At 45.6% G+C, this 12,875-nt stretch overlaps 1 protein-coding gene across 12 annotated transcripts in view; it reads right to left on the bottom strand.

Annotated features, from left to right (window-relative positions):
- Window positions 1-460: 460 nt before the first annotated feature.
- The window catches only part of tpm1 (tropomyosin 1 (alpha)), a 29,155-nt gene continuing 16,740 nt past the window's right edge, over window positions 461-12,875 (bottom strand). For 3 of the 12 annotated variants that reach the window (XM_063197694.1, XM_063197693.1, XM_063197701.1), the window contains 4 exons: window positions 12,106-12,181; window positions 10,872-10,934; window positions 9,485-9,554; window positions 461-2,135 (listed from right to left, as the gene is read on the bottom strand). In XM_063197694.1, the coding sequence (XP_063053764.1) occupies window positions 2,053-2,135; window positions 9,485-9,554; window positions 10,872-10,934; window positions 12,106-12,181 (292 nt within the window). In that variant the 3' untranslated portion in view covers window positions 461-2,052. Of the gene's footprint in view, window positions 2,136-5,229; window positions 7,613-9,484; window positions 9,555-10,871; window positions 10,935-12,105; window positions 12,182-12,875 lie in introns of those variants that run through there. The other 9 variants (XM_063197699.1, XM_063197697.1, XM_063197703.1 and 6 more) reach the window with 7 other exon arrangements.

Below are 12,875 nucleotides of genomic sequence, written 5' to 3'. Positions count from 1 at the left end.
ACATGTTCATCAGACCATACATGGAAAAGCAGTGCATACATAGACATATACAGGCTGTGCCAGGCTGTGCCCTCCTAGTGACGCAACAGCTTCAGCGTTGCTACCAGTCAGGTCAAGAGTCAATGCAGGTACTTTCTCATTTCCCGCAAATACGGGACCTCCTCCCACTTTGTTGGGAAGCAAACAATCATCAGCAAACCAAGGGAGGCCATTTGGGAAATGTTTGGGAAATGCTAATTGTTAATGCTAATTAATAATTAAATAATAATTAAATGCTAATTGTTGTAAATCGAAGAGATTTGAAAGTCGATGATAATCAGGCTAACATATAGCCCCCTCGCATCTTATGCAATGGTTGTCTGCCACCAAAGACATATATAATATGATTAATCATTTATCATTGAAAAAACATCTCTGTAACACCATAAAAGTACTGTATTGAAGCAGGCTTTAGGAAATGTCAAGCTTGTGTGGTTTATTTTTATATTTATTACCTTTATACAGTTCATATATGACATACAGTTCAACATCTACATTTAAAACAGTAAAATAAGACAATGTTTCGAACCATGAGCAGGAGGAAAACCCAAAATGGATTTGCAAAAAAATAATGCTGTCGTGCATTTTGTTTTGAGTTTTCAGTCAAATAAACAACATAAATAATGATAAAAATAACAAATACAAAAAAAACGTTGGAGTGTAGGAAAGAGTCCCTTTTGCGGCCAGGACCAAGGTTTGGCACAAAAACTACTGAGAACTGAATTACAATCCAAATTAACACACCCGATTATTGGCAATGACTTACATCTACCAAGAAATAAGCTGCTAAAAAAAGGTTGCCTTCACAGTAGCACCACTGTGCACACAAAAGCAAATTCAGTGCACACTTCAGAAATTTTTTAAGTAAAAAAAAAAAAGATAATCCTGAATGAAGATTGGCTTTTGGGAGAACTGCCTACGGACAAATAATCTATCTCTATAATTTGTGGATTTAAGTAAGTGCAAAAAAAAAATGTATCCCATGTATGCCTTTAATAAATCGACAAAAGTCCTGTGTGTGTGATCAGGCTGAGGTGGCTGACTCATTGGCTGTACAGACACAAGCCACACACACACACACACGTATGGCACATGCGCGTTCACCTGAGCCATTTGCCACAATGGTGGGGTGGGTAAAGAGGCGTTGGGAGAGGGGAAAAACTACAAAAAAACAAAAAACAAAACAAAAAAACTACAAAATGCAGACATCATTATGATGATGCTGATGGGCTGTGCCGAGAGGGTGGTAGTGTTGCTCTAGGTGGACCTACTCTGAGAGATTCCCCTCTTGTCTTGTCTTGTCTTGTCTGTCTGTCTGTCTCTACCTTCCTTTCGCTGCTCATTCACTGGACTCTGTCGGAAGGCCGGAATGGTTCACATGGGGAGAGGAGAGGGGAGGGGAAGGCAAGTAAGTGCTCACTGCACCATCTGCCCCACTGGGGAGTGCAAGTCAGGGTGGAAGGGAGGTGGAGGGGGAGGACAGGTAAGGGAGGAGGGGAGGACAGGTAAGGATGGGAGGAGGGTTGAGGCACCATTGACCCGGCCGGCTCCTCCCTCTGTCCCGCCCATAAAACCGTTTCCCCTCCGAATGCTCCACCCGTGGCCATGCGGTGCCAATCACTGCCAGGCATTTGACATAATGATTAGCCACTACATACTGCGGTGTGGAGCAAACGTGGGGGGAAAACAAAACAAGCCATTTCATGGGCGGGCCCAGAGTTGCCTACTGGGTCAATATGCACTACAGGGGAGGGCAGGTAAGGGTGTGGAAGGGAGGGAAGCGGAGGGGAAGGGGAGGGGAATGGTGGGAGGAGGGCAGAGTTCATGTCAAGCGAGGTGCAAAACAACCACAAATTCAGAAACGCAAAAAAAAAAAAAACATAAATCAAACATACAGGAATGAAGGTGGAGGGCACGCACAGGTGTGGAGCTGGAAAGGGGTGCAGGTTTGACGGGGCTGGGGAGGTCGGGGAGGTGAACTGAACTGTGGGATGCGGCAGAGCCCTGCAGCTTTCACATGTTATTTAGCTCGATAAGAGTCTGGTCCAGCTGCTGGGTCATTTCCAGATTCTCTTCTTTAGCATGTGACAGTTTCTCTGTTAGAATATCAAATAAAAAACACACATATTCTTTTAAGTATGTCAAACATGGTAAAAGTAAAAAGCATGCATCAAAATCCAAACACACACACGCGCGCACACACACACGCATATAACTTTTTAGTATTCAAAAAATCCTCCAAAAACAGTAATTGTTACTTTTTTAAAGCCATTTGTAAATCTTGCAGTGGCGTCATGGTTAACTTGGGCGTCACTGTTCATCCAGAGACCATGCATAGATGTAATAAGCTATACAGGGGTTACCTTTCCCGACCATACATGCTAACCAAGTTGGCTACTTTAAGCGAGTTGCCCACTGCCAACCAACAAAGTTGTTAACTGGCTAACTAGCTAACATCGTGCAGGGAAATGCATCCAACAATGAAACATAATAGGCTATGTGCCATCATTGGATCTTCCATTGCACAGTAACTTTCATAGTGTTAGGTTTCAGAGTTGAATTTATCACCCACTGTGTTGAATTAACACATCAGAATGTACATTGTAGGCGAGACCAGTAAATAAACCTTGCAGAAGATCATCAAGCACACTGAGCATGCCTAATATGAGTAAGATGTTACATTGGAGACAGTACATTACTCCTGACGTGTAGCAGTAAACAAAATCAATTGGATAGGGTCATCACCAGCAGATTTAGTCTTGTTCATAGATAACGTGTTGTTGTTTAGATGTTCATCTTCATTATGACACACTGTTAGTATTAATTGTATTAATTACTGTATATGAACCCGTAGATTAGGATGCAAAAACATCCAGGTTATGGTTTAGTCCTCGTTCAAGGCCAGTCTTAGTTCGTTAGAAAGAAGGCGGTTTTTCTCAAGCTGCTGGTAGAGCCGGTCTAGAGGAGAGGAGGGCATCAGCGGCAGGCAGAGAGGAGGAGAGGAGAGGAGGAGAGAGGGAAGAGAGGACGGACGAGTGCACCAGCAGGAGAGCAGGAAGGAAAAACAGGAAGAAGGAAGCGAGGAAGAAAAAGCAGAGAGGAAGATGGTGAGGAAGAGGTCAATATCAGTATCAGGGCAGCAGAAGGAGGCTTTGAAGGAGAGAAAAGGGCCAAGTCTGAAATACTCATTCATTTCATAGTACACTATACTATTGGGCGATATAGAAAAAACATACATCACGATATGGATTACTTTGTATCACGATAACGATACACCACAATTACATATATTTTCGGTTCTCTTAATTTTGCGAAATTTTGCTACAAAAACACTTTGCCAAATAGGGGGATCCAGGCAGAAATAAATTGGAGACCACTTGGCTTGTGAATGAGTGAACGTTTCAGACATGGCCCTGCTGTATGCGTGTTTAGAAAGGTTATCATTAGTTCACATTTCCCTGATGCTTCAAAAACAGTCCACTGGACTCAACACGGGATGCAGTTACTTACTATCACACCGCAGAAAGATTATGACAAAGACAACACAGAGAGGAGACCAAACCTGAGATGACCTTCAACAACCTTCCGGCAATGACCTTTGACCTTTTGACATCTGTGGCGACCTTTTGACACCTGCTTAAGAGTCAACTGGACTCAATGTGGGATGCAGTTACCGTACTTTAACCCTGCATGCAGATTTTCACGACAAAGGCAAGACGAGGAGAAGACTTTGGGGTGACCTTCAACATCTGCGATGACACCTTTGGTTACGTATTGACAACTGCGATTATCTTTTGACACCTGTGGTGGTGACCTTGTGCCAACTGCAATAATCTGTTGACACCTATGACTGTAGAGTAGATGCTTCAGGAAAGTCACTCAATCCACTGGTAACCCACCTGACTACTACAGTCACACAGCTCCTAAACTCTACAGGGCTGGGGGCCTGACTATGTGTTTAGAGGTAGGGTGCGCACATCCACAAGTAGTTGTCCAGGTGCCAGACAAAAGGTAGTGGGTAGTGTGATGAAGCGGTCTGCACACTGTGTATTAACTCCAAAAATACTTTATTTCATTTTAACATACGGCAACGTTTCGATCCAACAGAGGGATCTTCCTCAGGCAACCCGCCTGACTATGGACAGTCACACAGCTCCTAAACTCTACAGGGCTTTCATCACATATTAATCGCCTCACCAACTTACACAGGCCCTCAAGACTGTGACATGTGGTTCACCCGTCGGCACAAAGGACTTCTGTATATTGCAACATATGTTATGTTGTGATTACCCACTAATGTGTGAGACATAGAGAGAAATTAAAAGCATGAACGGGGATTGAGGGGATTTCTTGTGGAATAGCCAGTTTGTCGTACTCATTCACTCTAATATGTTAATAATGTAAACAAACAGAGGATCAAAATATCAGTGTATGTCAAGTGCAAACGCTATTCAAATTACTGTAGTGAGCAGCTAGACATTTAAGAGGGAAGTAAGATTCCCTTTCAAGTAAAGTACAGCATTACCTTGGAAAGCAGTCATCAACAACAGTGTACACATGCCATTTATGCACCAGTGCTCAGTTAAAGGGAACTAGGCGTGGCAGGGTGACTCTCACTGCATGGCATTATGGTGGCATCATAATTAAAAACCTCAAGATACCTGAATGACCTCAGGCATATGAGCTGCAGTCAGCACCTGCGCACCTCTGCTCATCCCCCTGATATGATCAGAGATGACAGCTAGCACAGTACAGGGACTCTTATTGAAGAGCGCTGGCCATACTAACCCACAGGATTTGAATAGCCATAGACTTCCGATTTGCATTGCATGTAAAAATCCCTTGACATCATCCTCCACCTTAAATATGCTCTTCACCAAAACTGAGAGCAATATTACTTCACTGCACTACTGTAGGTAAAATGTTAGCTGGTCTGTACTAATATACTTCAAACGGTCACTCGTGTAAAAAAAATGTTGTAAATGTATGTACATGTATGCAGTGATGGTCTTTCTATGAATATTTACACTACACTACACACTACATTTACACTATATGAGGAGTAAAAAACAGGGGTAGTGGTCGATGTGGTGTTTTTGTTCTTACATAGAGTTGAATTTTCACAGTAAGTGGTGGTAAATAATAGGAAAACATGGGTGGTGAGGGGGGGGGGGAGTTGAAATAAAGAAGAGAGAAAAAAAGAAGTTTAAATACAAGGAAGAATGATTTATTTATACACAATTCAGAGAGAATGAAGGGGTGTATGTACAACAACAAGCGTGACACAACAGAGATGTGGAGGGGAAGTAGATGTGTCACAGGAAAAAAGAAGAAGAAGGGAATGAAGAGGCATGGAAAGAAGGGAGAGAAAGAAAGAGAAGAGGGAAATAAGAGAGAGGGGAGGGGGGAGGACAGAGAGAAAGAAGGGAGACATAAAGAGATTGATAAAAAAAGAAAGGGGGAAGAGATGGAAAGAAGGTGTATAAGAAAGAAATGGAAGAAGGCAAAAGACAGACAGAGAGAGAGCGAGAGAGAGATGAAAGGAGGTGAAGACAGATGAGAGGAGAGGGGGAGGGGGAGGGGGAGGGGCAGAGAGGCCACTCAGCAGAGGAGGAGGCATCTTTGGACAGGTACAGGTGGGGAGTAAACAAATTATCTGTGTGAAGGAAAAAGAAGCAAAAACAAAGTGATGGAAGGGCACTGCAGTTTGAGGGAAGGGTGTCCACACACACGCGCACACACACAGACACACACACACACACAGACACACACAAACACACACACACACACACACACACAGACACACACAAACACACACACACACCAGATGTCATACAGTTACCACATACACACACACTCCTTCATCAAATTAACGTCACCCTATATCTATCTTGGCTGTAGCGGAGGGAAAGAGATCTCGCCACATCCATCTTTGACCCCGGGTTGGGTACCAAATATGCACCTGGACCTAGGCATCAAAATGTGGAGAAACCTCTTCCCCTTTGCTACAGTCCCAAACAGTAGCCAGCATGAAAACTTCGAACATTTAACCATTGTGCACCTACTATAATGCTATCCAAAACACCATTTTTTTTACCATTTAACCACACAAACTTTCACTTATGGCTAAAGACTGAGTGGAAACAAACATTCACCGCTAAGAAGAAACACACAGAGGACTTTGAATTGACCAATGACCAGGGTGAGGGACGAGGCCACTTATCAGATTAGAAGTAGACCGCATTAGTAAACAGGGGTGAATTTCTCAAAACCAAAGTTGCTTACTACATTAGCTACTTTGTTGTTTTCAATGCATTTTCCCATTGCCAACTACCGAAGTTGCTAACAGGCTAACAACTTCTCTTTTGAGAAACTCACCCCTGACCTGACTTACTTCAGACAAGCACACGGGTACACACGCACATATACATACATACACATGCACGCACAAACACACACACATACACCCTTTGGGGAGTACAGAAAATGGATTCCACAAAACAAGAGAACTCAACCATTGAAATGCCCCCGGCTAATACACCTGAAGGCATTTCAAAAACAGCCCACACATGCAATGTTTATGGGCCGACTACAAGGCCACTAAGACCACTCAGAGAGGAAAAGGAGAGGGAATACTTTAATGTGACATGTCCACGAGGAAAGTATTACTTGACTAAAACTGGTCAGGAAGAAGCTTACTTTTCAAAGGACAAAAAGTAATTCAGTTAAAAACATCACATCATTGTTGTTTGCTGTTCTCACAAAACAAAAGCAAAGACAGAGACGGCGAGAGGGAGGGTAAGAGAGAGAGAGACAGAGGAAAGCACTTGCAAACAACATGTCTTAACACTCATTGTCTGAAAAGCAAAGTAAACAAATGAAGAAAAAAAAAGAACAATTCTTCACTAATTACGTTGGCAAGTCACGGAGAGCTACAACTGTCTGCTTGTGAGAACAGAAACGACAAATGATGGCATGAGGGAGAAAAACAGAGCATGACAGGGGAGTCAGAGGGTAGTAGAATCCCATTCTACCATTCCGAGGGCAATGGGCATGCTGGATTCAGAAAGTTCAAGTCCTGCCATAGATTTGCTCCAACTAAGTCCCCTGAACCAACCAATTCCAAGGTAGAAAAGATGAGATGACTAACTAAAAACAAATGTATAGAGCAAACAGATGGAATACATGATGGCAGGACTTTTTACTTTCTCAATCCAATATGTCCAACTCCGATGTGAATGAGAATACAAGTAGGGGTGCAGGTGGAAAGGGTGGTTTTGTTGAGGGTAGGGGGGCTGGGGTTGCAGAGATGGCTGGGTCCAGGGGTTCAGAACAGAGTGAGGAGGGGGTGGGTAGCTGGTGGAGGTCGGAGAGGAGAGGGGTTCAGAGCAGGCTCAGGTCAGGATGTAGTATGGTGGTGGGGTAGTAGAGGGGTGCAGGGCAGGGCAGGGGCAGAGGCAGGGGCAAGACGCAGCCGGGAGGGAGGGGGTTTACATTGAGGTCATGTCGTTGAGAGCATGATCCAGCTCCTCGCTGATGGCCTTGTACTTAAGCTTCTGGGCATACAGCTCGTCTGGAGGCGCCGAGTGGAGTAGTGGAGAAGAACGCAGTGGGCAGAGGGGGGGTTGGAGCAGGTGGAGTAGGGTGGAGCAGGACGCAGTGGGCAGAGGGGGGGTTGGAGCAGGTGGAGTAGGGTGGAGCAGGACGCAGTGGGAAGAGGGGGGGTTGGAGCAGGAGGAGTAGGGTGGAGCAGGACGCAGTGGGAAGAGGGGGGGTTGGAGCAGGAGGAGTAGGGTGGAGCGGGACGCAGTGGGCAGAGGGGGGGTTGGAGCAGGTGGAGTAGGGTGGAGCAGGAAGGTGGAGGGCAGAGGGGGGGTTGGAGCAGGTGGAGGAGGGTGGAGCAGGAAGGTGGAGGGAAGAGGGTGGTGCCGGAGGATGGAGAGAGGACAGAGAGGGGGGAACGGGGAGAGGAGGAAGGATGAGGGAGGGAGTTGCAAATGCAGAGGTGGTGTCCGATCCAGTGGTAGACAGGGGAGTGAGCAGCACAGAGAGAGAGACAGACAGACAGAGAAGGAGAGGGAGAGACAGACAGAAAGATAGACACAGGAGAAAACATACGGACAGAGAGAGAGAGAGCGAGAGAGAGAGAGAGAGAGAGAGAGAGAGAGAGAGAGAGAGAGAGAGAGAGAGAGAGAGAGAGAGAGGATGACAGACAGAACAGAGGGGGAAGAAAACGGAAAATGAGAATGGAAAAAATGTAAAACGAAATACAGATGAAAGAGAAAGAATACAAAAAAAGCAAGACAGAAGGAAATAGCCACCATGGAATACAATGACCATTGATGCGTTGATTATGAAAAATATATAATTGTAACTATTTGTATAATGACAAAACAGAAATATCCATTTTTCATCCTTCTGCGTAATCATGTGTCAAAGTGAAAGCGAGAGAGGGAGGCCCTGTCAAATTCTTCGAGTACCAGGAAACGGTGACACTGCTCAGTGAGCATTCAAACACTTCCCTGCCCGCGCTCCGCTCCGCTCATTTGCAGCTCTCGCAGATTCCACTAGCTAGCCGAGTCGACCCCTCACACCTCACGCCGGCGAGAGATTCCTGCGTTCGCACGAACGGCACCCTCGGCCAGACCGGCTGGACTTTGAGACCAGAAGGCCATAAATCAGACAACTTGTTAGCAGAGTGCAAACAGCGGCGCGCCGACAAAGCTTAGGAGCCAATTAGGAACAGGGCTGAGGAATTTAAGGCGTGAGGTCTCTCTCGGCTAGCTGCGCTCTCTACACCAGAGAGAGAGAGAGAGAGAGAGAGAGAGAGAGAGAGAGAGAGAGAGAGAGAGAGAGAGAGAGAACTGACAGACTGAAGCATTTTCAAAAGCTTACCTAGCCCTGTGTGCTGTGCCCCGAGTCGTAAAACACACGCGGCTTTCCAACATGACCCGTCCCATGTCACCTGCCATTCTCACTTGTGCTAGAGGGCCGTAAATACTATGTACCATAGACACTAGACAGTGCTCTTCCTGAAGCATTCAAGGGAGCGACACCCTGGATAAAAAGAGGCCTATACACAGCCCTGTACTGCCCAAGTCGTAAAAAACACAGCTTCCGACATGACATTTCCCATGTCACCTTCACTTTTCACCTACTGTAGGATACACAACTGTAAATAAAAGCATGTGAACCAATAAGTCGTCTTTAGTGGAAACAATTAGAGCTGAGGGAAAGAGGAGAATGTTGTCAGCATAGTCTAATAAGCAGAGAAGAAAAGCTGTGAAAGACTGAGGGCAGTAAGATTTTAGAGGCGTGGATTTGACTGGTTTGAAACAGGATGGTTTTTTAATCACCAGAGGGAACGCGCTGTCTGGATTATGATGTGTAGTGTGACATGTACGGCATGTTTGTGCACAGTGAGCACACGGGCAGGGAGTCATACCTTCCAGATCGTCGATGGTCTTCTCAAGTTTGGCTACTGATCTCTCAGCGAACTCGGCACGAGTCTCAGCCTGTGATGGAAGAAGGTGAAGAACACTATGAAGACGCAAAAAACAAAACAACATACTCTTCCGTCCCTCATTCTCTTTTGTTTTGGCTCATAATCTCTCAACAAAAGTCCTCCGAAGTAGGAAACGGCGCAACACCTTAGGTATTAATTTTTTTGGTCACTCAGTCAACTTTATTCATTCAGCGTCATTCATTCAGTTTCATCCAGTGCTTTCTTCTCTCTCATGACACACATCTGCTTTCCAAGCCCAGACAGTTGAAGGAGAGGATTGTGCACATCCCAGGGAAAGGTGCAGGACGAAGGGCAACTGTAGTTTTTCAGAGTGAGAAGTCCACACACTTAGAATCCTTTTTGTTCCATTTTATTTTTTCATGGCAGGATAACGTTGAAAGAGGTCGAAACGTTATCCTGCCATGAAAAAATAAAATGGAACAAAGAGGATTCTAACCGCAGAAATACACCCGCGGCGATCTGAGCGAGTCGAGCGACGGAAGTAATTGACTTTGTATTGAGTCGAGAGACAAAAGCGATTCTGGAGACTAGAGCGATTTGCGCGACGAGTGCGACAATTTGAAGTTGAAATCTTTTCAACTTTCTATGACGCGGTTCGGTGACAAGCCGCGACAGCCAATGACTGTATAGAGGTCAGTGACCACAGCCAATGGGAATGCTTGAATGCTTTGCCTTCTGCCTGTACGGACATACTCTTGTCTCCTCAATCGCTTGTATCGCTTGCTGCTACACTCTGTCGCTTGAATCGCATCGCCGCTGGTGTATTTCTGCGGTAAGTGTGCGGACTTCTCACTCTGAAAACTGCCAAGCCCAGACACACACACAGTCCAAAGGTGCAAGAGGTGTGATTAGTGAGTTGATGCAATGCAAGACCTATTCATATAGCACATTTATATACAGAAGCAACTTCATGGACTTAACAAAAGTAGAAGCATAAAATAACAGAGCAGTTGGAAAAAAGCACAATACAAGCCTAAAAATAAAATTATAAAAAGTAGAAGATAGGTTAAAATTAATATGTAAATATCATTCAAAGAGAACACATTTGGTTTTGATGGTTTGTATTCCACATTTGACCTTTGATTGAGACCTATTATAATATACAGTACAGTAGGTGATTCATGCGTAGGCCTACAGCTAAAACATGATAAAATGTGGACATCAGGATGGTAACATGAGCCTCTTTCAGTGTGTGTGTGTGTGTGTGTGTGTGTGTGTGTGTAGTACAACTTGCCTCCTTCAGTGTGTCCGTGCGTGTGCATGTGTGCATGTGTGTGTGCATGTGTGTGTGTGTGTTACAACTTGCCTCCTTCAGTTTGTCAGTGAGGACCTTGATCTCCTCCTCGTACTTGTCTTCCTTCTGTGAGTACTGTGGGACAAACACACACACAACACAAGAGTCAAGTAAAGTAAGACACTTTCTTAGGACACTGGGTTTGTTTCAAACAGCCTGGTTTTCTATGGAAAGGTGAGGCCATGTTCTAATCTGAACATATATGGAAAGGCAACATCTACCATTTCGTCATTGATTATTAGCATTAGTCCTCCCTTGTCAATGATTGTTAACCCATTGTGTCCTGGAAACACATACGTAGACGCTGCATTTAGGATTTTGAGTTTTGAGCTGTTTTATCAAACATCTGGGAGGCTAGAGCTGAATGAGCACATTCTAAGCCAAAACGAGGGTCCTAGCTTTTAAATGTTACTCATTTCATGTTTGCATGTGGTTCGGAGGCTGAGATATTTAGGATTTAATAGGCAGAGGGCACCCTTTCCCAAAAAGGCCTTAGGACAAAATGGGTAAATGTGGAATGCAAATTGTGTCCCGGCATATTTCCGTGTACATGGAGGAGGTGTAACTGAGGTGCGCCAGCCAACGTGTATATTGTTTTATTCCTGACGGGCGACAATGACGTAATTAATCTTAATCTAAGCTATTGATAATATGCTACGTATCTACAGCGCTGCGGGCCAAACTCCAATGACATCAGTCAGTCAAGACATTCCTGAGACGCCACAGCCCCGTACAGGTACTGTAGAGGATGGTGGAGGGGCGGGGGCGTGGCGTAACTAAGTATGCAGGGTTTGGTTTCTAAATGTCTAATCAGAGTGGTATATGATGGCCTCTTTCAGTGCCCCTTGGCCAATGTCCTGACAGAGGTGTAAGGGTGCCCTTGCAGCAGGGACAGACACGCCAGGTTTCCTGGGCCTGGGTAAGAGAGGTGTGTGTGTGTGTAGTGTGTGTGTGTGTGTGTGTGTGTGTAGTGTGTGTGTGTGTGTGTGTGTGTGTGTGTGTAGTGTGTGTGTGTGTGTGTAATGTGTAACACTGAGTCCCCATGCCATTCTAAGTATCTAAGTGGTATTTAGTTGATCCTGTCCCAGGCTCAGCTAAGACCGTCATTGGTGGGAGAGTTTGCCTAGCGGGCAGGCGCTGGGGAGGCCGCTGAGGGAGGGGGGGTTGGTGTTGGCAGGAGGGGGGGTGGCCAGCAGGAGGGCTAGTAGGCTACTAGGCACTAGGCACTAGGCAGGGGGCCACTTACCTTCTCAGCCTGAGCCTCCAGGGACTTGAGATTGTTGGTCACGGTTTTCAACTCTTCCTCAAGGTCAGAGCATTTGCTGGCGTTTCACACATAGACACACACACGGGGCCAAGGTAGAGAGGAGGAGGAAGAGGAGGAGGAAGAGAGGAGAGGAGAGGAGAGGAGAGGCACAGAGGAGAAAGCAAGGACGGAGAGAAGAGGAGAGGAGAGGAGAGGAGAGGAGAGGAGAGGAGAGGAGAGGAGAGGAGAGGAGAGGAGAGGAGGAAGGAAGGAGAGGAGAGAGAGGCAAGGACGGAGAGGGGAGGAGAGGAGAGGCGAGGAGGAGAGGAGAGGAGAGAGGAGAGGAGAGGAGAGGAGAGGAGAGGAGAGAACACCAAAGGTAGGACAAGCAGGTGACGGGTAACGGAAGCCGTTTAGAAAGAGACACACAAAGGAAGAGAGGGGGAGAGAGTAAGAGAGGAAGAGTAGAAAAATAATATGAATAAAATGAAAAAAAAGAATAAGACCAGGGCAATTTAAAATTAAGAGAGCCCCAGAAAAAAAACCCAAACACAGCAGGAATGTCACAAGAATATAAATGTCAGTTCATTGCCAGACAGATGAACACCCTGCCCCAACCCCACCCCACCCCATCCCCAGTCTACACATGATGCAGCCTTATCGGGTCATTCATCAACTGCTCGGGACTGGACTACCACTAATGAACTCATGTTAATCATGCAGCATTCCTGCTAGGTGCCACGTTAGAGAGAGAGAGTGAGAAAGGACGA

The sequence above is a fragment of the Engraulis encrasicolus genome, chromosome 4 (assembly GCF_034702125.1).
Source record: "Engraulis encrasicolus isolate BLACKSEA-1 chromosome 4, IST_EnEncr_1.0, whole genome shotgun sequence".
In the NCBI taxonomy this organism is placed as follows: domain Eukaryota; kingdom Metazoa; phylum Chordata; class Actinopteri; order Clupeiformes; family Engraulidae; genus Engraulis; species Engraulis encrasicolus.
Note: the sequence above shows the minus strand (reverse complement) of the source record. Positions and strands in the feature narration are given on the sequence as shown.